The sequence below is a fragment of the Artemia franciscana genome, chromosome 11, assembly GCF_032884065.1.
Source record: "Artemia franciscana chromosome 11, ASM3288406v1, whole genome shotgun sequence".
Lineage (NCBI taxonomy): Eukaryota > Metazoa > Arthropoda > Branchiopoda > Anostraca > Artemiidae > Artemia > Artemia franciscana.
In genome coordinates this window covers 29,241,792-29,267,665 of record NC_088873.1, presented here as the reverse complement: position 1 = coordinate 29,267,665, position 25,874 = coordinate 29,241,792, and the positions used below count along the sequence as shown (strand labels likewise).

General features: G+C 35.5%; 1 protein-coding gene across 1 annotated transcript; it reads left to right on the top strand.

The window, feature by feature from the left end:
* The first annotated feature begins 249 nt into the window (after positions 1-249).
* On the top strand, positions 250-22,627 carry LOC136033374 (paired mesoderm homeobox protein 2-like). The gene is made up of 4 exons (XM_065714161.1): positions 250-308; positions 12,768-12,952; positions 15,576-15,639; positions 21,592-22,627. The coding sequence occupies exons 1-4, from the start codon at positions 296-298 to the stop codon at positions 21,828-21,830; spliced, it is 501 nt and encodes a 166-aa protein (XP_065570233.1). The 5' UTR covers positions 250-295; the 3' UTR covers positions 21,831-22,627.
* Positions 22,628-25,874: the final 3,247 nt, after the last annotated feature.

The window sequence follows — 25,874 nt, the reverse complement described above, 5'->3', positions numbered from 1 at the left end:
TATATACATATATTTACATATGTAACCTAACCATAGTGTTATACGCGCATAACCTATGGCAATGGTAAGTAAACACACAAAAGAAAGTATCTTAATTGAAAACTCAGGAAACGATTTTTACTGTCTTTCTAAGTTGTTTTGCGAAGTATTAAGTGAAATCATTGGTTGAACACGTAATTTTTCAGAGCTTTTTGACCAGTAACAATGGAGTTAGTTCGCAAGACAACTCCCATGCCTATGCTGAGAGAATATCAGTCTTGAGACATTTTCCGTTTATTCATAGTGGAATAAGTACATGGATCTCTCTGGTATGTTATATTTCATGACAACGGAGACATTTATAGGGGTTGGAGGATTTTCTAAAATAAAATTTGTCTCTGGTTTTGCAATCCATTTTCAAAATTGCACTTTATCGTAAAAAAACCTTAGTTCAAAATTTCTGTAACCTAAATTAACTGGACAATATCGTAAAAGCTCATAATGTGTTTTCCAAATTCTACTATGTATTCACAATAATTAAAAATTCACAGGATAGTATCCACTTGATATCTTTATTTTGATACTAGTAGCATCATCACGTCAGTCACAACATTTGAAGATAGTACCAAAAGTCTTGCCTGCCTCGACAAGAAGTTCTTGTCTGCAGTTGTTTGCATATAATTTGCAAAACTTCTATCATCATTATTAGGGTTTTTTCCTCAAACTCCCTTTTGTGGTAGGAACACAATGATTTGGGGATATGGGAAGGGAGTCTAATTAGACCTATGGAAAATTATGCCTCTATTATTTTTCCGTAGGCAATTCAAATTCATGAGTGTAGTGTATAGTCTTATGTATTTCTTATCATTGAAGAGCGCTGGGACCCCCCCCCCCCCTCCAAAGCTCCGTAAACCGCCACTTATGCTATCACTTAGTTTTTTTCCTAAAATTCCTTTTTGGGTGGGAACACAATCATTTGGTGATTTGAGAAGGGTATCTAATTAGACCTATGGAAAATTACGCCTCTATTATTTGTCCCTATGCAATCCAAATTGATGTGTGCAGTATATATAGCTTTATACATTTCTTAGTATTGAAGAGAGCTAGGACTGCCCCCCCCCCTTCCAAAGCTCCATAAACCATCACTTATGCTATCACTTAGGTTTTTTCCCTAAAATTCATTTTTTGGAAGGGAACACAATCATTTAGTGATATGAGAAAGGGATCTAGTTAGACCTATGGAAAATTAAGTTCTAACATTTGTCCGTATGCAATCCAAATTGATGTGTGCAGTATATACAGTTTTATGCATTTCTTATTATTAAGAGAGCTGGGACCCCTCCCCCCTCTTCCAAACCTCCATACACCATCACTTGAGAAAGTAGTTGATCCTATCCTTCAGTGACCCCTATCCTTCAAAGGTTGAAACTTCGTTTCAATCTTTATACCTCACAGGTATTTACAATGCTGTCACACTGCCCATACTCTATGTGCTATTCCTTACTGGAAGACTTCCACTAAAACTAAAAAGAAATATATACGTTCCATCTTCTTTCGTTTAGCAAAAGATCTGCTACGTATTCCATCATGGACACCAAACTTAGGATTGATTACGAAATATGACATAACCGAGCAAGAAATCCTAGTTTAAAAACTACTTGAAAACAGTAACAGAAAATTATTGGTCAACCCTGATTTAGAGTTTTTACTTGATTTTTCTTTGATTTGTCCACATTTTTCTTGTCTCGTATTAGGCCATAATTTATTACGGCTTTCATTACTATGCAAGTGCAAATATTCGTTTCTTTTTAAAATTTTATCTTTCGCTTTTTATCTTATCGTTGTTTCTGTAGACAAAATCTCCAACAAATTAAAATTAATTATGCCTGAAAGTCGACTTTAAGCTATTTTGAAGTACTTTCAGTTGCTTTGATTACTGTTAGGCTTTGAACAAGAGAAAATCCTTCTTAGATATGTTTTCTTGATTCTTAAATCTTGTTTCTTAATTCTTAGGCAGAAAAGGGGAGAAACTTTAAAATCATTTTTTTTTCCAATCATTAAAACGGCAATGCCAACTAAAGCCGAACAGACAAAAAATAAAAAAAACTATCCAAAAAGGAATTTTTTGAGAGAATATTAAAGACCTAAATAACGAGCAGAAATAAAACCATATAGCAAATCATGCTAAAAACGAACAGATATCACAGTAAATGAAGAAATGAGAAAGAACAGAATTTACAGTGGACAATCAAGTGGAATCGAAAACGAGCAGGAATAATTATGAAATATTTTTATTTTCAAAATTGTGTTTTTACTTACATAACATCTGCAAAAACACAAGTTTTATGTTAACGCTAATCAAGCATTACTAATAAGGGCGATGAAACCTGTCCCCTCTCCTTACTTCCAAAACCTCTAAAGGGCGTGAATGTTCTTTCCTATTTCATTGAAAATGATGTTTATTTTTAACAGTATGGTTTTTATTTCTCAAAATATCAGCAAGAACAACAAAAAGAGAAAGAAAATTGCAGTATATACCGATATTACTAAAAGTAACTAATGAGAAAAGGTTGATTGATGATGTTTATTCCTGGACATATCAGTAATTTTGGATTTATAGCGTTATATATAGGAAGCATTATAAAATTTTCATTTCAGTAAAGCACAAATAACGCTTTGACTTTTCGAAGGCTTTGTCGGCATTAACCCTACTCCTTTTTCTAAACTCTATTCGTTTTCATTGTCCTTTCTGCTCGTTTTAGGTCCTCATATTCATTGATACTGGTTTTGTTTGTTTAAGTTTGATTTATTAAATGTTTTTGCAACTGAAAATAAGAAGCAGCATTAAAGTTTAAAGTGAATAGAATTTTTTCGCATATGAGGGGGCCACTTCCTCCTCAACCCATAGAATTTTTTTTGCTAAAACAATTGCGCTTCAAACAAGACCCTGATTCTAATTGAACGGCCCTTATCTTTCAGCAGTCGTTCTTTAAGAACTGGAACACTAAGTCAATCTTTAGCGTAAAATGCGAGGAATTGACGAGAGGACAGTCCCCTATAAAAATAATAATGTCTCGTTAGTTTTAAGTTTTACTGTTGCTACTTTCTTCCATTTGAAGAAAACTTGTTTACAATTTAACTTCTGATAATGTTTATGTTATACCCAGGCTCAATTAAGATATGATGTAGGGTGCCGGCTCATAAAGACCCCGAGTTCTTGCTTTTAAATTGTATATATATATCAAAAAATTGATTAGTATAGCCCCAAATTTTCATTTTTTCCGCCTACAAATTAAAATGTTCAATTGTAATTAGAATTTTGAACGAAATTTGAATATTCAGTAGGCTATAAGTTTTCAATGAACAGTAGTTCTGTTAAAGAAGTCCTTGACAATATTTTTACTATAGAATTTTGTGTGGACAGAGAGATTATTGTGCATATGGATGAAAATTTCTGCGGGATAATGCTCTGCCTTGCCTTTTGCTCTTCTGTGCCAGTAGAAATGTAAATTTATTATTTTATTGCACATAAGAAAATCGTCGCAATGGGAGAGCCACTATTCCCCCAAGCTCTAGCAATAGCAAGAAAGACCCAAACCAAAAATATTCTCAGGAATTTAAAGAGGCTCCCCTTCTTTTCCCAAAGCTCATTCTATTTTTATCTGAAGGCTCAATGAGAGCTGGGATTTTTGGGCCTTAATTATTATTCTTTGAGCTACATGCACACTCCCTGCCGCCAACAATTTGACCCACCAACCCTATTTCATAATAGTTTATGTTCACTTACACATACTTATATATGGTTTTAATAAAATATGTAGCAAGTTAATTTAGTTAATTGAAGGCTTAAAATAAATGTCAGAAATATCTTTATTCAATAAGAAGGGAGACATTAGCCTATAATACCATCATTCAGGCTTATTCTAAATTGAGAAAGATGAGAGGTTAATTCTTACCTCTCCCTCCCCTATGTTCTTTTCTATATTTATATTAAGGCTCATGGAGAGTTAGATAATTACCGTGCAGAGAAATGCCCCTATTGGACACCTGCCCTTATTCACCTACACAATAACCACCGCCCTTTCTTCGTAATAGCTGGTGTGCAATTATACATCAGAAGACAAAATAGCAATAAAAAAAACAAAAAAAAAAACAAAAAAAAAAAACAAGTGAATAAACTGAGTTAAATCAGGATTTAAGATAAATATGTATATCAGCCATTTATCCTGTATTGACTGCACGACTTTTCAGGGACAATTGCGCTGCCATTGGTTATTATTTCCTCTGTAACTTGGATGATCAATTAATATTTTTCAATCCTTTTAAATAGATCTCAGAATTTTTTAATCTTATTTCTCTTCAGTTGTTTAATCTTATGTGACCTCAAAATTTTAAACGATAGCAATTTGGTCCTCTTTAAGGCAAAATCAAAGTTCGCAGCAGAAAATGCAACTTTTTTGTAGCACAATCACTTTGGTCTTTTAAAAATGGTGCTAGAACTTTGGAGTTTTCGACTGAGCCCTCTTCCAACATTCCAAGACCATCGGTTTGATAGGATCCCGCATGAGAGAAAAATAAACAAGAGTTGTTTAGGATCTTTACAGGGTAGTAGGATGTTTTTAATAGGCAGTAGATATTCCAAGAGGATGTTAAGTCAAATTGCATCTGGGCAAAAATACAAAATTTCACTTTTTCGTAGATACTACTAACAACTCACTGCAGCACCAAGCCAACTAAGGCCAACACAGCTACGCACACTCCTCTTCTATCTCAATCAATTCAAAGCACCCCTCTTTATACCCTCCCAAGAAGTTCCCATTTCCTTTGACGACTTGTTCTGTGTTTAGCCCTAAAAGGTTGGCCAAAAAGCACAATCTTCAGTAATTTGCCCTCCTTCATCCGCAAAACATGCCCTGGCCATCTTAAACTTTCTTCCTGTATAGCCTTAGAAAGCAGTATTGAACCAAGTTTTTCGCACAGCCTACTGTTCGAAATACTGTCGGCCAGCCGGGTATCCCGAACAATCTGTAGGCAATTTCTCTGGGGAAAAAATCTAGCAAATCTTCATTCACTTTTTGGAGCGCCCATGCTTTAGCATTATCATTTGATCACTATATTTGACCACTGTCATCATTATAGCTTCCATTATTCTATTCTTAGTTCGCAAAATTATCTTCCTATTCTTTTATCTTCACTTATTCCTAGCCAAAGCGACTTACTTTCCTTAACTTTAATTTCCAGGCTTATTCTAGCACCCTAAACTCGTAAAACCTTTAAAATTGCATTCGTTTTGCTGAAACTTCCATCTAGCAGGTTTAAATCATCAAAATAATCTAAGTCCAGGAGAGTTTTTCCTCCCCATTTGATTTTGTGGTCTCCCATTACCATTCATAAGCATCTTAAGACGAAGTCCATCAAATTGATCCATTTAAAGGGGGAAAGACCGCAACCCTGCTTAACTCCTGATTTAATACAAAACTTTTCTTCTATTGTAAGTCGTTTTGCTCAAACTTTCATCTAGCATGTTTAAATCATCAACATAATCTAAGTCCAGGAGAGTTTTTCCTCTCTATTTGATTATTTGGTCTCCCATTACCTTTCATGAGCACCTTAAGACAAAGTCCATGAAAATGATCCATATAAAGGGTGATCGAACACAAACCTGCTTAACTGCTGATCAAACAGTTCGTGGTAACGAACTGTAGTAAGGAGCGACCCGGCTCAATAGTAACCGAAACTCTAAAAAATGGAATTTTGATGCCAATAATTACATCAAGAGGATCGTATTTTAATACTGATTTTAAATATATATGTTTCATCAAGATTAGTCTTACCCGTCCAAAGTTACGAGCCTGAGAAAATTTAAGTCATTTTAGAAAATAGGGGGAAATACCCTCTAAAAGTCATACGATCTTAACAAAAATCACACCATCAGATTCAGCGTATCAGAGAACCTTTTTGTAGAAGTTTCAAGACGCTATCTACAACAATGTGGAATTTCGCATTTTTTGCCAGAACACGGATGCGTGTTTATTTGTTTTTTTTTGTTTGTTTTTTTCCCCCAGGGGTGATCGTATCGACTCAGTGGTCCTAGAATGTCGCGAAAGGTTCATTCTAACGGAAATTAAAAGTTCTAATGCCCTTTTTTAGTGACCAAAAAAATTAGAGGGCACCTAGCCCCCTCCCACGCTCATTTTTTCCCCAAAGTCACCGGATCAAAATTCTGAGATAGCCATTTTATTAACCATAGTCGAAGAACCTAATAACTATGTCTTTGGGGACGACTTACTCCCCCACAGTTCCCGTGGGAGGGGCTGCAAGTTACAAACTTTGACCTGTGTTTACATATAGTAATGGTTACTGGGATGTGTACAGACGTTTTCAGGGGGATTTCATTGGTTTGGGGGGGGGGAGTTGAGGGGGGGTTACGTGGGAGAATCTTTCCATAGGGGAAGAGACTTTCAATGAAGAGGGCATAGGATTTTCTAGCATTATTTAAAAAAAACAATGCAAAAATAAATATGAGAAGTTCTTTCTACTGAAAGTGAGGAGCAGCATTAAAACTTAAAACGAATAGAAACTATTACGCATATGAGGGGTTTACCTCCTCGTAATACCTCGCTCTTTACCCTAAGTATTTTTAGTGATTTCAACCATTTATTCTACGGCTTTAGTGATTCAGGGGTCATTTTTAAGGAATTGGGACAAAATTTAAACTTTAATGTAAAGAGCGAGGTATCGACGAGGGGTGAGCCCCCTCATATACGCAGTAAAAACATACGAATTTAGAAGTTCGCTACGTAAGTTAATTCGTAAGTTACGTATATTTTTTACTTATGAAAACGTTCGTAAAAAGTTAACAGTTATAGTTGTCTTTTTAAGTAATCAAAAAACTGGAGGGCAACTAGGTCTCCTCACTCGCTGCCTTTTCTCAGAATCTACCGATTAAAACTATGAGAAAGCCATTTAGCCAAAAAAAAAAATAATATGCAAATTTCGTTTTAGTTATTTATGCGCGGCGAGTCAAGATAAAAAAATGCATTAATTCAAAAACTTCCAGAAATTAAACGAAAAAAAATAAGTTTTTGTAAATGAAAGTGAGGAGCGACATTAAAACGAACAGAAATTACTCCGTATATGAAAGGGGCCTTTCCTCCTCAACACAAGGCTCTTTACACTGAAGTTTTTTACTGTTTTAAAAGGTAGAGTTAAGAAAAAGAGTCAAACTTTAGCGTAAACAGCGGAGCGTTGAGGAGGAAAAGCCCCTTTCATATACGGAGTAATTTCTATTCGTTTTAAGTTTTAATGTCGCTCCTTACTTTCTTTTAAAAAGAACTTGTTTTTTTTTCGTTTAGTGTAATACAAAATCAGCTGTTGACCTTATTTCCTACCTTAAGCGCAGCAGTATTTTTCTTGTGCATAGCATTAATCGTTTTAATGTAATTGTTTGGTAAACCATAGAAGGACAAAGCCTTTGCTAAACCTATTCTGTCAACAGCATCGAACGCTTGCTCAAAATCTATAAGATTGAGGACTAAAGGTGTTTGACAACTCAAGCACTTCTCAATTATTAACCCTAGAGGGAAAATTTGGTTAACACATCTTCTACCTTTTCTAAAACCTCAGTGTTTTTTCTATTATGCAAAGTCACACAAAGAACACAAAGTCAAGCTTTAGCGTAAGAAACGGGGAATTGAGGAGAGGACAGCCCTCCAACACAAAGAATAATTTCTTGTTTGTTCTAAGTTTTACTGTTAGTCCTTTCTTCCATCTGAAGAAAATTTGCAGTCTTGGGTATTAGAATGTATTCTTTGAGCTACATGCACCCTCCCTACCGCCAACAAACTGACCCATCGCCCTTATTTTATAATAGCTGATGTTCACTTACACATACATATATAATTTTAATAAAAAATATGTAGCAAGTAAATTTAGTTAATTGAAGATTTAAAATAAATGTCAGAAACATCTTGAAACAATAAGAAGAGAGACATTACCCAGCCGTACCATCATTCAGGCTTATTCTAATTTGAGAAAGATGAGAGGTCAATGTTTATATCTCCCTCCGCGATGTGTTTTTCTATATTTATATTAAGGCTCATGGAGAGTTAGACAATTAGTGCATAGAAATGCCCCTATTGGGCACCTGCTCCCATTCACCTACACAATGACTACCACCCATTCTTCATAATAGCCGGTGTGCAATTATGCATCAGAAGACTTGATAGCAAAAAAACTACAAAAAAATAAAACAACAAACAAGTGAATCAACTGAGTTAAATCAGGATTTAAGATAAATATGTATATCAGCCATTTATTTTGTATTGACTGCATGACTTTTCAGGAACAAATGTGCTGCCATTGGTTATTATTTTCTCTGCAACTGGGAAACTCAATATATATTTTTCAATCCTTTTAAATAGATCTCAAAAATTTTCAATCATATTTCTGTTCAGTTTTTCAGTCTTAGGTGATCTCAAAATTTTTAAGCGATGGGAATTTGGTCCTCTTTAGGGCAAAATCGAGTTTGCAGCCTCAAAATGGCAGACAAACCATGTTTTCGTGTCGCAATCCTTTTGGTCACTTAAAAATGGTGCTAGACCTCTAAATTTCCATTAGAAAGAGCCCTCTTCCAATATTTTAAGACCAACGGTTCTATGGGATCACGCCTGACATAAAAATAAATAAGGAAAAGGCAGGATATTTAGAAGGCACTAGGATGTTTTAATGGACAGTAGATATTTCCAGAGGATGCTTAATCATATTGTATCTGGGCAAAAATGCAAAATTTTACTTTTTGTAGATACTACTAACAACTCACTGCTACTAACAACCAATCCGCCTGAGACCAATACAGCTACGCGCGGTCACCCTCCGTCCCGATCTATTTAAAGACTCTCTCTTTTCAGTCTTTCATGAAGTTTACATTTCTTTAAACCTTCCTTTATTACATTCTCCCACCCCAGACGAAGACAACCTGATTTCCTTTCAGCCCTATACGGTTGGCCGAAAAGGAACATCTTCGGTAATCTGTCATCTTTCATCTGCAAAGCTTGCCCTTACAATCTCAACCTTTTTTTCGCTATAGCCCTGGAACGCAGGATTGAACCACGTTTTTTTTTACAGCCCACTGTTGAAAATAGGGTCAGTCAGCCAGGTATCCAGAACAATCTGTAGGGAATTTCTCAGGATAACATTTAGCAAATCTGTACCCGCTTTTTGGAGCGCCCATGCTTGAGGTTCATATTCGACCACTGTTATCATTTTAGCTTCCGATATTCTATTCTTAGTTTGCATATTTATCTTCCTATTCTGCCAAACTTTTGTAACTGTGAAAAAACACACTGAGCCTTTGATATTCTACTCTTAACATCTTCACTACTCCCTCCGTCTTCACTAATAATGCAAGTTAGGTAAGTAAAGATGCCCAACTGAATAATCTTTTCGTTACCCAACGTCACATTTCCATCTTCACTTATTCCTAGCCTTAGTAACTTAGTCTTCTTAACATTAATTCCAAACCTATTTTGGCACCCCGAGTTCACAAAACCTCTAAAATTTCATTCGTTTAGATCACTTTCATCTAGCATGTTTTAATCATCAATATAATCTAAGTCCAGGAGAGTTACTCCTCCCTTTACCTTTCATGTGGGCCTTCAGATGAAGTCCATCAAAATGATCCATATAATTTGGGATTGAATACAACCCTGCTCAACTCCGAATTTACTACAAAACCAGCTGCTAACCTCATTTCTTACCTTAACCGTAGCGGTGTTATGCTCGTACATAGAGTTAATCATTTTAGTGTATTTGTCTCGTATACCAAACAAGGATAAGACCTTTGCTAAAAATCTTCTGTCAACAGAATCGAACACTTGCTCATGATCTATTAAACTGAGGAGCAAAGATGTTTGATAACTCAGGCACTTCTCAACATCTTTACAAATAATGCTACCAAGGTAAGTGAAGCTGCCGACCTGATCAATATTTTCGTTACCTAACATCACATTTCCATCTTCACTTATTCCTAGCCTTTTTGACTTAGTCTTCTTAACATTAATTTTCATACCTATTCTAGCACATTGAATTTGCAAAACCTCTAAAATTTAATTCCTTTTGCTCACACTTTCATCTAGCATGTTTAAATCATCAACATAATCTAAGTCCAGGAGGGTTTTTCCTCCCCATTTGATTGTTTGGTCCAAGACAGATTTTGTGCAATTAAATAGGCATCAAGTCAAGGTTATTTTATCCCTTTGATTGCCGTTGTTACTGTCTCCCACTTATGCTACATACTTATGCTATTACTGAGTAATTTACTACCTACAGAAACCAGACTAATGCCTCGATAATATTCAGACTCACCCTTATCACCTTTCTCATTCTTTGATTTAGTTAATGTTTACCTAAAATTGTTCGGTACTGTTCGGTCATAATCTTCAGTAACTTATTTCTAACCTCAGATCTACCATATTTAAGAGACTCACTTACCACACTATCAGCATCTGGAGCCTTATTATTTTTTAATCCTTTTAGTACTGTCGATGATTCTTCTTCATAAACAAATCTCCCTTCACATCCAAGGTATCACAAACTTTTACATTTTCCTTTATATCTTTTTCTGCACCTGTATCTTGATTTATAACATTCTCAAAATGTTCCTCCCATCTCTCTTTAACTCTTTCCTCATTATTAGTTGTGGACCTATTCCAATCTTTTACATAACATGTCTGGATTGACTACTCTCTCTCTCAATTTATTAACATTCCAGTAAGATATTTTACTATTATGTCCTCTAGCTGCATCTTCCAGATCCTTGGCAATTTTATCCATGGCCTCCACTTCACTCCTTCTTATTTCATATTTTAATGCTTTCTCCTCTTTCTTTACATTACTTTTGTTTTCATATGATCTATCATTCAGAGGCATCTTGTACAAGCCCCATCTCCTCTTTATCAAACATAAAGTTTTTTCACTAAGTCTGCCAACATCTTAACTTTCTGGGAGATAGATACTCTTAAGAAATTTTAGCTCTAAATCGACCGTAGAAACTGCAAGATGGTGATCTTTACTTTTAACATCAATAGCAGCACTCCTAAATTCCCTAGTATCTGGTATTGATCCTGCCAGTATTCGGTTTACTATAATATAATCAATAAGGTTTTACAAATGTTTGACCTTATTTCTGCACGTTTTTGGTTTTATTTTGTCCTTTACTTTTCTTTGAAAATATTCTTTTTTGGAGAATTCTGTTTCAATTTCTAATCATCATTTTTAAAATTCTACAGCAATCTAGAAGCGCTGGCAAAAAAATAATAAAGAAAAAAGGACAATTTATTGTTCAATTGAACCTGAATGATAGTAATTATTTCTGAATCAGTGTCAACTGAGGGATTTTCTCACTAGAGGGTATTTGGAATAACGTGTTTTCCACTTTTGGTTGCTATTAGCATGCTTTCTATTCTTTTTCAGCTTAAGCAATGCTCTTTTATCTCACATAAAAATTACTTTATTTATATTTAAAGGGAAATCTATCCAAGAAGGTGTATACGGGGCTTTGGGGTTGATTTCTTTCCTTAAAATTAAAATTTTTAATTTAATTTTTTTTTTACAGCACGATTTTCAGTTGGACTTTAAAAGAGTGTTGTCTTCCAAGAGTATCAGTTAGGGATAATCAGTTTAAAGAAAATACTCATTGATGAGTATAAAATTTGACCTTTTTTAGTGGCTGTCTTCTAATATTATTTTTGTGTTTTGGATGGGTGAAAGATTCATATTGAGCTTGAATTCGTTACCGTTGTGTGGCAGAGAACATTTGTAGCTCTTATCGAGTCTATAGATGCATTTAAGCCAATAGTCAGGAATGTTCTCAGAAAGACTGATTGTCATCAGGCAGTCGACTAAACAATGTACCCTTTTTTCTATGACGAAGATAGTTCTTTTCCATCAGTCATGAAGCAAGCAATTCAAGAGCTTCTTTAAAAAATGTTCAGATCTCTGAGGAAGTCGCTCAGTCCGATTTGGTCAGTGTCAGTTTCAAGAATTATCGAACTACTAAATAATATGATTTATGGTTGGTTAAGCTAGCCTTTTGGGCTCGGCAATAGTTTCGTACATTTGTGAGAATTAGATTTGGATATGAGTCAAAATAATGCAGTTTTTGTCAGATCTGGATGGATTTTAAATGCATTTGTAGACGTTTAAATGGATTCAGGCAACTGACAGAATATAATGAATAACCACGGATCAAATTCAATTCACGAACGTTCATTGATACGTTTGATTTATGATAGAGAGGCTTCACTACTTTCAGACTGGCGTTGTACAATTTTAGAATCATGATCCCTGTTTTATTATATCATTTTACGCACAAAATTACGCAGGGTGGTATTTTGAGCTATAGAAAATATACAACTTTTTATTAAAGTGAAAGTGGAATAAGCGGAAATTAACATCATTGTTTTGACACTCCCTAAGCCTTATATCCTACTTTTTGTGCGACCTTTCTTTAAGTGAAGGTTAAAAATACATTTTTTTTCTTCTGTTTCATAAAACTGCAAAACAACAAACTTCCAGGCTCTAATAGAAAAAAAAATGTCTTCAATTATATACAGCTTTAATTTCGGTAATATTTTACATTTATTACATTTACTTTCCTTGCACAATAATAAAATTGAAAGAAGTTGGATTAAAATATTCACATGAATAGTAAAAAAACTAAATTAAACAGGGTTATCAATAAATTAAAGTCAGTTTCGAGCTGACTAAACATAATGTTTATTTTTTAGGTTCTAAGAGTAGAGACATGCATGACGGTGAGATGGAGAATCGCAATAACCGAAGGATTCGGACAAATTTCACTCCTGAACAAATAAGAGAATTGGAGAAACTGTTTGAAGAGACTCACTATCCAGATGGCCACACTAGAAGCGAGCTAAGTGTGCGTCTTCAGCTAAGTGAAACACGTATTCAAGTAATCTTAATTTTAGCTTATTGTTTGTAGATATATTGCAAGTATATCTTCATGGACATATTTCGATATAATAGCCCTTCGTGGGACTATCATTGTCCTTGATGCATATTGCTAGTCTTTTCAGTCATACTAGTCAACACTAAATTTTCAAATGTAGCGTTACAATAGCAAGTGTGGCAAGACACAAAGCTGTTATACTTTAATTACCGTTTTAGGCTTTAAGAAGGGTTTTGTGTGCCCTAAATCAGTGATCAACTTTTTAATCCGCCATGTTCTACGTCATTTCTGTTGGCTTTTATTGTTTAGTTTGAATAAAACTGTGAGTGTATTTCAGGTTGTAAACTGTGACAACTTCAATTAACCACGGAGGTTGTATAAAGTTGATATCGACCGGGAACGGTTAGGAAGTAACTAACATATCGTTCGGCTTATAAGTACATAATCTTCAAAGTTTCAATTGTCACCTTGTCTCTTTCATCCTTTGAATGTAATTTGATACTACTACCAATGATGATAATGATGCAGATTCAAAGTTACTTTTCGGTCAATCCAGCTGTTACGACAACGTCAGCTTGAACTAAAAACATAATTTTATTAGATTTTAGTAAATTCTTTTCCAGCCTGGAATTTTCTCCCTTTGTTACAGATATGTAGCTTAAGGTTTTCATATAATTTAGATATTGATTATTTTTGTGCTTCATTTTCTGAATCAGCGAAATAATTAAATCTGTTACTCCATCAAACTTATGGTTTGATTTGAGATATCTCTAAAATTTGAAGGCAAGTCAATATACTTATGCACAAATATTCAAAGATAGTACAACATAGACATACTTTGCATATCCGAGACCAGAATCTCCGGTTCTGGCTCTATAGTTATAACGGCTCCTGAAACGCTACATCAGATCCACTTTTTCTTACCGGAGTAGAGGATAATTCGTGACTCCACGGAGTTGGTTTCATCATGAACCAACGAACCAGAAACGCTCTCCTAGAATGGGAACCAGTCTCCTGTAGACTTGCCAGAATCAGACTAAAAGGAAACCCCGCAAATGTGTCGATAATTTCTACCTTGCCCCCACGCGTGACGCTACTGAAACGACCAAGGATGATTTCTACGGCAAACTGCAACGATTGTCTTCTTCTGTAGCCGCACGTGATTACCTGATTGTTGCTGGAGACTTCAACGCAAGAGTTGGTCCATCTGACCAGACCAGAAGACAAATCCTGGGAAAATTTGGACAGGATCACAGATGCGAGAATGGGCAAAGGTTGGTAAGCTACGCCTTGATTCTCGGAGTACAGCTACGTGACCGAATCTCCAACACGGATATACGTCGAACGCGCAATATTCACAGAGATATTACGCTCACTATTAAAGAACGCCGTTCGAAATGGTTGGGCCATGTATTACGGAAACCGCCAGAGTACCTGCCTCGCCAAATACTTCTAGTTGAGCCCATTAGCTCCTGAAAGAGACTCCAAGAAGACAGAGGAAGAACTGGTGGAACCTGGCCAAGTCAGACCTTTAACGTATCGGGAGTTTCAGAAAGTTCGGTCACAGAGGGTCAACTCAGTGGCTCGCTTTTGCAGAGAAGCTGGACGAAGCTTGAACAACATGGTCCAAGAAGGTCTCCAAGATCATCGATGCCAGGCGAGGTGGAAACGCCTGATTACCGCCACAATTACAAGTACAAGTAAGTAAAGTATTATGCCAAATAACGGAAATGCCAACTATGACTGATGAAAACGTTCAGTTCGCGTTTTTGAATTCCATCTATAAAGTTACATCACATAAAGTAATAATAGGTTTTAATTGGTAAACATTACTTCATCAAATTACCATCCAAAATTTCCTAGCCACACAAACATAATTTTAATTTAAATTAACCTTATACACTGTGTACTTAGACATTTGGGGCCCAATGGGTCTACTACGAAAAGAGACCCGTGCATGAAGCTCAGGATTTACTTATTCGGGTTTTAAGTTTACAAGTTCAGGAAATTGAAGTGACCAGGTACAATTGGTGAGTTGGAAAGGTCAGAAGGCTTCAAAACTGTTACTGAGGAACCAACTTAGGCGTCCAGGCAGCAGATATTAAGCTACAGAAAGACTTTGTCGGACTATCCTACATTAGGTATCAATCCTAATCATTTACCCTTTTCTTATTTTGTATCACAGTTTGGCATTTACATTTTAATTTAGATTTATTTTCCTTCGACTTTTCATTGTTTTCAGGGGTATAACCTGATTTTGATTACTTCTAAATCGGGGTTAGCTTTTTTTTAGTAATCTAAGAACACGATTTTTTCTTTATAGCCAAGGAATAATGTGGCAGAAAACTGAATTTTATCATAATGTCCTGGCATCTATCCATCTACAAGCTACGTCCTGTCTTGTACTTTTTTTATTTTGAAACATTGGATATAATCTGTCCTCTAATTACAACGTGATTTACCACTGTAAAATATATGCAAGTTAGCAATTAAGCTAGCCTCTTGAATGGAAACGGTAGGCAGCGAAATAATTGTTATCATATTACGCTGAGATTAAGCTGCAAGTGTGTAAGCTATGATATTAAACTGATTAAGTTGTGACTTAAGCTGGGATTTTTTTCTTTAGGTTTGGTTCCAAAATCGAAGAGCGAAGTGTCGGAAGCATGCTAGCCCAAAAAAGCTTGTTAAAGGTTAGTTTCTATGGAGATTTGATCAACAAGTTTTTTAAAGAGTTTTGCCTTTATTGTAGAATTGGACGCCATGTTAATTTTGCAAAAAAATGGGGTAAAATTATTCCATAATATTATTCCCAAAGTAATTTTAGCCTTTTTAATTTTATTTCCCACATAAATACAATGAATAACTCAGCCAAGTATTTACTAATCTCAGTAATTGCTTAAGATGTTTTTTTTTGTGAAGAAAATGACATGGTAAGGTAACTGAAGCTGTAAAATAAACAGCTTTGCACCATTCTTCTTATAATTTAATCATGGCAGCAGCGATAGCTACAACCTAGTAAGGAGCGCACCACGGCCAATAGTAACTAAAAATTAAAAGCTTGTCTTAGATATAACGGTAAAAAACGAAAGCAAAAACTTAAAAACAAGTTTGAAAAAAATCTATAGCCGTTTTGGAGACAAAGCTCATACATAAATAAATAAATAAACAATTATTGCTTGTTCATAAAGATAGCATATCTATATATATATCTATATATATATATATATATATATATATATATATATATATATATATACTAGCTGTTGGGGTGGCGCTTCGCGCCACCCCAACACCTAGTTGGTGGGACGCTTCGCGCCCCCCCCCCCCAAGCCCCCCCGCGCGCGTAAGTCGTTACGCGCCATATTAGTTACGCGCCATTGTAGTAGTGTCCCTGTGTCCCACCTGTGAATATAGATAGATTTATATATGTGTTTCAAACTACGTAAAAATTGCGAATATACAACATTCTTGGCTTTCCCATTGTCTGTGCATATACAAAGCCGTATGTACTAATAATGACGTCATATGCAAACGCTCTTTTTACAAACAAACAAACATGCATACACACAACTCGTTTTTATATAGATAGATAGATAGATAGATGCAATACAAATTAACTGCGTAAAACTTGCGAATATACAACATTCTTCGCTGTCCAATTGTCGCTGCATATAAAGAGATTGTCAGGTTTACCGACCCTCGAACATGCAACGTACAATTGTCCATGGGAAAAACAATCAGTATTAAGATCTATACCACATTTTTCTAATGATTGACCTTGAGCTTTGTTAATGGTGATTGCAAATGCTAATCGAATTGGGAATTGCAATCTTTTAAATTGAAAAGGCAGATCCGTTGGAATCATGGGAATGCGAGGAATAAGAACAGCCTCGCCCTCAAAAGGCCCTGTCAAGATTGTGGCCTCTATTAGGTTTTCCATTGTTTTTTTTTTACGGCAAGTCGAGTGCCATTGCAAAGCTTTGGTGGGTTTATATTTCTTAAAAGTATTATTGGTACGCCTATTTTTAGTTGTAGCACGTGTGGTGGAAACCCTGAAAGATCTATGGAATTTAAAAATTCAGATGGATAATTAACCGCTTCATTTGGTTCCAAAACTGTGTCGACTGACTTGTAAAGGACTGCCTGGTCTCGAATCTTGGTCAAAACAATATTGTTGATTTCGTGGACGTCTATATTTTTGGGTGCGAGAATCGCTCTTTCACTTAGCCATTTATTATTTTTATAATTTTTTAGAATATTCGGAAATACTTTTTCAATCAATTCATTTTTGGACGTCACTAAATTATAGAAAGCAGCAGGTAGTTGTATACGTCCTGAAATTGAGTCTACTGGGAGCTTTCCGTTTCCAATTGCCAGCAATTGATCTGAAAATGTTTGACCAGAGTCATCGTTTTGCAATCGGACACGCATATTTGTAGTTAATTTTAATATTTTTACGTGTGCCCTTAAATTAGAATTTTTCAGGCAAGCATTCATGTCGTCTGCAGGAGTTGATCTAGGTATTATAGGTAATGTTTGCCTGAAAACTCCCGCAAGCAATATTAATGTGCTGCCAAAGGGTTTCGACTTCCCTCTCAAATCTTTCAAGCATTGATCCAGAGCCTCGAGCGATTTTTTGTGTGCCATTGTGCACTCATCCCAAATAATAAGTTTGCATTGCTGCAATACTTTACCCATCCCAGATGATTTGGAAATATTGCACGTGGGAGTTTCTGTAGAATGCAAATTCAGAGGCAATTTCAAAGCGGAATGAGCAGTTCTTCCACCAGGCAGCAATGTTGCGGCTATTTCGGACGACGCAATTGCCAACGCTATATCATTTTTTGATCGAATTGATGCCAGAATCAGTTTTATCACAAATGTTTTACCAGTACCTCCTGGCGCATCCAAAAAGAAAATTTCTCCAACGTTGTTATCGACACAATGCATTATCGTATCATAAATGTCTTTTTGTTCCGATGTTAACTTGGAAATGTTATTTTGTACATACGACAATAGATCACTTGTACTGTAACTCTGTTCACGATCCAATTCTACACATGTCGAAACAGCAGCGATACGGTTAGGTGAAGGCATTCCCAAATCCTGAAGAGGTTTGTTTGCCATACGTACGCACAAATCTTCTATAATAACTAAAGTGTAGTTATAAATTTCTGATGTAAAATCAAAAGTCATATCTGATGTCTCTAACTGTTTTCGATGGAGTATATCTTCGGACATTTTTGACTTATATTTTTCCCATAACTCTGTAGGAGCTGATGGAGAGCAAGTTGTTAAAATGATGCCAAACAATGCACGAATTTGACTTGGGGTTGACGTTTCGCACGCGTCATTGATGCAGTTATCCCAGTGTTGGTCATTCTCCAATAAATTCAGAGCTTGGCATGCACTACGGTAAGTGTCATGTATAGTACCGTTTACAGTTCTCAAATACTCAAAGGATGTCGGACCGGGTACATTCACCAAAAGCAGGCGTAGAAAGAAGCATTCATGTTGATTGGGGTGAACGGTGTAGAGTCTTCCTATCGTGGTATCTTTGAAGATGGTAGGTTGGCCGTCGACTGACTTACCCTGTTTTCGACGTTCAAATACTTTATTTTTAGTATTCCACGTGTAATACGAAGGCACTTCAGTATACAGCATTTTTTTTTGCAAAAGAATCATTTTTGCAAAGCGAAAAAAAAGCTGTTAATTTTGTATCCGGTGGATTCAGGACTCTTTGTTGCACGTTGGTTTCCGTGAAATAAACACGTTGACCATTCTGTAAATGTACCGCTAAGTGAACAACAGCAGGACTACGTTCATGTATCGGAAATTAAAGAATTCGCCAAACAGCTTCACTGCTTATGTATCTTCCAGCCTGATATTGTACGATTTCGTCGAAATCTTTGATTTCGGGCTGCAAGCCAAAAACTGCCATGTCACTGCCTTTGTTGACATATTTACATATGTATTTGATTGCCTTTACGGAGTTACAGTATTCAACGTTTATGTGTGCATTAAATGTTTTTGATAATAATGGGGAATATGGAACAACCCACTGGTTATCTACTTCGATGGTGGTACCGTTACGCTTCTTTATTATTGCTGTTTTACCGCCATCTTCAGTAGATCTTCTTCTATAGTGTGGGTAACCATCATTGCCAGTAATTGTGTTTGATACTAAAAGTCGAGGATATTGCTTTGTGCACCTTCCTTTGGCCATGCATAGTGAATTTTCGTTCAGTGCACCGCAAGGTCCATGTATCATATTTTTTACAATAATATCATGTAACCCCTTATCGACATTTTTATCAGGTATTTCAGCGGAAATCACATCATCAATTTCGTTCGAAGTAATTTTTTTATGTAGCCAGATTAGTATATGTGCGTGTGGCAAACCTCGTTTTTGCCATTCCACTGAGTACATCCAGCATCGCACTGACCCAAACACTTCAAGTTTTACTATGTAGTTTATCAGTGATTTCAACTTTTGCCGGAAGACACGGGCCGTAATGTCATGCCTATGAACCGCCGATTGTCCTTGAAGTAAAAGCTGCAGTATCTCGTCCCAAGATTGATTACATGTAAATGTAATAAATAAATCTGGACGACCATAGAGACGAACATACGCAATAGCATCTTGAGCATATTCATGCATATGACGGGGACTGCCAGCATATGACGAAGGTAAAATTGTTAATCTTCCAACGTTTGTGGTATTACCGTCATTTATAACTACATCTCGCAAATGAATGTATTATTCAGAGCGGAGCTTGGTCTGATTCAAGCGGATATATAGCAAACGTTCTGATTCAATTTTAGCATACACATCAACGACAAATTGGTGAAACAATTCACGGCATTTTAAAATATAATTTTCTTCATCCTGCCAAATCATTAGTCTATAGGAATAATAATACATTACACTGCATTTCTTATTCATTCCTTTGTTAGTGGCTGGATTCATCAATTTAATATTAAAGTGATAGCCGTCGGCTCCATCCCAAAAAATGATAGGATATTGTAGGGCATCGTAGCATCGATGAGTTTCAGCAATTCTTAACAACTGAGCGTTTCGCTTATGAAGAATAATATCTCGAGGTAAAAACTGATCACCGACCATAACGATTGCCACTTCGTCGATAGTTGGAGCATTGTATCTACGCACATGTTGGCCAGAAGGCGTTTTGTCAGCGGAAATAACAATTTTATGCGTATCAGTAGGCATCAAATCGATGGCTGTTTTGAACAGACGCACTAAATTATTATTTTCATGGAAAAGATGTTGCAATTGGGAAACGATTGTCCTTTCAACGTTGGGAGAAATTTCGCAACGTGCATTCAATTCAGAATTTCTATCACTGATGAAGTACAATTGTAAAAATTTATGATTCTCCCCTGAGAATTGTAGAAGGGACCCTGCTCTATGATAAATTTGCCCTTTTACTTTGAAAGTAGACATAAATTGATCTGGATTTTCGATTTGGGCTCCAAACGACGTCATTTGGAAACATGAGTTGTATTTTCTGATTTGTGACAAAAAAACGCTTAGATTCTGACGTAGTTCCAGTAAGGAAAGTCTTTAATGGCTCTGGTGGTGCAGCCAATAGAGGAAGTTTAACTTTTCCTGAGGCGCAACACATTCCCATTGTTTCACCATTGAATTTCAAGGCCTTGCAATAGGGACAAATTTTAGACATTGTCCCGATTTGAACACATCTACTCAAGCTATAATCATCGACTGGGTTGTACCTGAATGCCAGGCGATAACTTTCAGGTTGCTCTGATTCCTCGGCACGCTTTCTTTTCTTACTTTCTCTATCAGCAGCAAGCCTGATTTCTTGCTGTTCTTGTGATTCCTCGGCACGCTTTCTTTTCTTACTTTCTCTATCAGCAGCAAGCCTGATTTCTTGCTGTTCTTGTAATTCCTCGGCACGCCTTCTTTTTTCACTTTCTCTTTTAGCAGCAAGTCTGCTTCCGCGTTGCTCTGGTAGTTCCTCGGCACGCTTTCTGTTCTTTCTTTCTCTATCAGCCTCAAGCCTGTTTCCTTGCTATTCTTTTGATTCCTCGGCACGCTTTCTGTTCTTTCTTTCTCTATCAGCCTCAAGCCTGTTTCCTTGCTGTTCTTTTGATTCCTCGGCACGCTTTCTGTTCTTTCTTTCTCTATCAGCCTCAAGCCTGTTTCCTTGCTGTTCTTTTGATTCCTCGGCACGCTTTCTTTTCTGACTTTCTCTATCAGCAGCAAGTTTTTTGGCATAGACTCTTTGAGCATCTTCATCGGCTTTTGCCATTGTATGTTCATCAGTCATTTTAAACTTAAACATTAATAGATTTCTACGTGAACATATGTCTTAAATATCTTGAATGACGTCACCGTCGTAGCAAAAATGACGACAACTAACTTGACGACGTCAGTCAACACAGAAACATGACGTCACCTGACAGACAGACAGACAGACAGACAGACAACTTATTTATATATATATATATATATATATATATATATATATATATATATATATATATATATATATATATATATATATATATATATATATATATATATATATATATATATATTTCAAGTTGCTGAAATTAGAAATGTAGATGTATTTTCTGTTTTTTTTTTTTTTTTTTAGCTGAAGAAATAAAAAGGACGCAATTTATTGGCCAAGACCAAGTACCTTCACATTTTCGTTTGAAGCTAGAGCTGTCAACTATGGCATCATTTAATGCGAAGCAACCGAAGCCAGTTCAACCAATCCCAGTATATCCTTTTGTGAATCCTGAACTAGCTTTTGCGTATTTAAGACTGCATGTGAAACAAGCACATCCGTTTTTTGGAATGGATTCCAACATTCCAACAGTAAAACAGTAGGATATTCAGACGAGCTTGTTTTAAAAATGCTATTAGTGACATTTTCTTGAACAAAGAACGCTCATAAAAGTGTTGAGTCAGTTTTAGAAGGAGCAAATAATAATGGAAGATAATAGGGACAAAAAAATCCCAGCCATTATGAAAAACACAAAGCTCTTTATTTTGAAGGACTGATTCGCAAGTACAGATGGTTGTTTGCCTTTAGTTTTGTCTATATCCATCACCTTACAATCAACAACAATTTGATTCACTAAAAATTAAATTTCACTCTGAGTGCTTTTACCAAAATATTTCTAAAAATTGCTTAAAAAGGATTTATACTACAAAAATATCATGCCAGTTGTCAAAGAATATAAAATCACGTTAAAACCAACCATTTCCTATATAAACTAGTGTTTTGTGTACTTTTTATATAAGAAGCTAGGTTATCAGAAATAAAAGAGCTTGTTTTTTACTTTTTTTAGTTCAATTAATTCAGTCTCGATGACTTTTCTTCTGTTCTTTTGAAACGAATTGTGTTTAGCTTATGATTGTTGCTGTTCGTCTAATTAACTACAAAAAATTAAATTATTTGTCAACGTTTGATTTTCATTTTAGAGTTTTGCACTTCTTTCATAGGCCCGTAAGCATAGAGGGGGTAGGATTTGATTCTCAGCCTGCCCATGAGATATTAATACTTCAACAGTTTTTACCCCCAGTTTTCTACAATAATTCCCATCTGAAAATTTCTAAAACTACCGGCCGTTTCATTTTTACGACCCCTCTCCCTACCCAAAATAACTTCCTATCTTCCAGTGTTAAGCTACTTAGTTTACTTTAAAATTTATTTTAAATAAAGAAGAAAAAACTACGGGTAATAGCTTTTTTGCGCTATAAAAAAAGGACAAAAAAGCGATGTAAAGATTTTTGGAAAGTTAAATCCCATGCTAAGCTTTATGTGTTTTAACATCTTCGGCAGTAGTACACTATTTTCTTTTGTGAAAATGAAACTTTTTGTCAAAGAGGTCTTATTGAACAATGCTATTGAACTTAATCTTTAATCCTTTTCTTTATTTCGTCTTGTTTTACCTGTTTCTCTCGACCAAGTCCACTGAAATGATTCTTTTAACTTGAGCTGTTAGGGCCTTCTGAAAATCATAAGCTCCAATTTATTGACAATAAGCAATCGAAAATTAGATATTAAAAGACATTTACAGTCTACACCTATTTTCGTCTTTCTTTTCCCCAATGGTGTCTTTTAATTTAGTTAAAGGCTTTTGGCACACTCAGCCAGATTGGTACTTAGATTATATGAGACAATATTTTCTCTGTCGGGTGAAGATCAAACTCGATTAGGAACAAGTTAACACCGATTTCCCGGTTTAAGAGCAAGGTGTCAAAACTCACGCAGGGAGGTAAAACAATCGAAGGCAAGCAAGGATGCCAGAAACATAAATAAAGATAAAGGTTTTGTCCACTTTTTCTCGAAATTGCATTTTATGGCGATTGTTCTATTTTCTTTTGTTTGTAAATGATGCAATAATTAAATAATGCCCGCTATTCAAGCCAATGATGAGAAGAACTGTTTAAGTAAGAAAGTCAGAAGCAAAAAGGAATATTCTACAAGAGTAATGACATATTTCTTAGGTAAAAAAGGAAATGAAAACTTAATAATCCTCGAATTTAGTAGATTTGAATTGTTTTGAAAAAAAGGGATTTTTTTTTTCTTATTGTTTCACGAGCTAGAAAAGATCGTGGAGAAAAGGCGAAGTCGAGATTGAAGATATAGAAGAATCTTAGTAAAATAGAAAATTATCATAGAAAGAAAACTTTTACATTAAAAATTAAGAAATATGATTGAGAGTTTAAAGGAGTCAATCCCTTTGCATTATTTACTCTTGGACAATGATACAAACACGGACCAAGAAAGCATGGAAGACGTAAGAAGAAGGAAACTTAAAGGACAAGATTTTTCTCAAATTAGAAACATCTTGAAAAATTAAAGCGTCCAACATGGTCAAAGATCAGGGTGTTAAAAGATTATTTCAAAAAAGTAAATTTATTTTTAGAAACTGCACTTTATTTTTTGACATAATTACCAAGTTTTTTGAAACACTTATCATACTTCTCAACTAATTTTAAAATAAAGTCTTTATAAGAACTAGTTTCCAGCTCCAATACCAAGAGTTCATTGCTTTTTTTTACATCGTCATCATCTTTTTAACGGCTGCCGCTGTGGTAGCAACTGGTCGAACTGGAGACAAAACATGGGTACCGCATATCACGCCCAAATTGAGGTAAGAGAACATGGAATGGAAACACACACACTCCCCAGAAAATTTTGAGGACGATAATCCTCTCTCCCAGCGCAAAATCATGGCATCGGTGTTTGGAAATAGGCATGGTGTTTTCGGTCAACTTCATGCAGCGGAGGAACCACTGTCAATTCAGAAGCATACTGTCTAACCCTCAGAAAGCTCTGCAGAGCGATTAAAAAAATAAAACAAAAAAAAATTGATATGCTGACAGAGGAAACTGTCCTTCTTCTTGAAAATGCAAGACATCACACTTCTGGCCAGACCCGTAATTTGTTGGACAGTTTCGGCTGGTAAGTTTAAGATCGCCTATAATACAGACCTGATCTTGAACCAAGTGATTACCATCCCTTTCTCCACCTCAAGCAACACCTCAGTGGCAAGTTTTTATACAGAGGTTACTTTCAAATTAGTTGAGAGGTATGATAAGTATTACAACAAACTTGTTAACTATATTGTTAAATGGAGTAAAGTATATGCTTTTTGAAAATAAATTTACTTTTGTTTTTAAATAATCATTCGCTGTGTACTTATGATCTTAAAAATAAAGAAAAAATGGGGAATAAATTTTAAACTAGACCACCTCCATGTGAAGATATGAGTTTTTGATGGTAGCAGGCGCCAAATATAAAATAGAAAAGTGAGTAAGAAACCAGGGAAAAGGAGCTAAAAACATGGAAGCAATAAACTGTTAGTGTTTGTATTTTGACGGACGAAAAGTGTTTTCAGATTTAGTGAATTAGTCTTGCTTACCGTCAACCGGGGTGAGATTGATAATCAGGGAGACATTGACACAACCATGGAAATATGTTTCTTTTGACTTTTGACACAGGTGGTGTGACGAAAAAAATTCTAGACGGCTCTTTGGATTATCTTCGTCATAATCGAAATTATCCTTAAAAATGAAATACTTGCGTCAGAGATGTAATATTAAGCGTCTCAGGATGCGATCTCATAGTAAAATTCGCACTTTTGATACTAATTTCAGATTTTTTCACCACCCTGCTAACTCCTAAAGGGCCTTAAAGTTGAAAACTATATAAAAGTTACCCGGGTTGGCGGTACTTATTTTCACGGTTCAACATGGCAAACTGACAAAAAAAAGTGAAATTGCCCTAGATATTTCTCAATTTGAAATGAACCAAAAGAAAAAATGGGGTTTTCAGTTATGAAAATATCAAAGATGGGTCCAAGGGTAAAAATAGTTTCTATTTTATGTTCTCAGTATTCTAATTGGGTGGATGAATTGGACCTTGTGTTGATAATAACACAGGAATTTGTGCTAATTAAAAAAAATAAGGATAAAACCTTTGAATAATTGGTATAAAAAATTTTCGGAAATGAAACTAAGAGTTCTAGCGGCCTGTTTAAGTAACCAAAAAAATTGGAAAACAACAAAATGTTCAAAAACAAGAAAAACAAACAAAAAACTAGACTGGAGCAAATGAAAAAAGCAAGATAAACACCAAAGTAAATGTAAAAAGAAAAATCATTTAAAATAATACAAAAAGCAACAAAAAGTTTATAAGGAGGGAATTTTTTTAGTGAAAAAACAAGAAAAGAAAATACGCAAGCTACTTGTGTTCGGTTGAAGATACCAACTAAAGTTTACCTCGAATTGCCGAAGAAAGCTTACTACTTTACCCTCTTGAGAAATATGCTAGTTTTATCCTCTGTCAAAATTCAAGACCAATCCCAGTTACGACCTGGAATTAGACACAAGCAAATAACAATTGTTAGCCTGGATCAT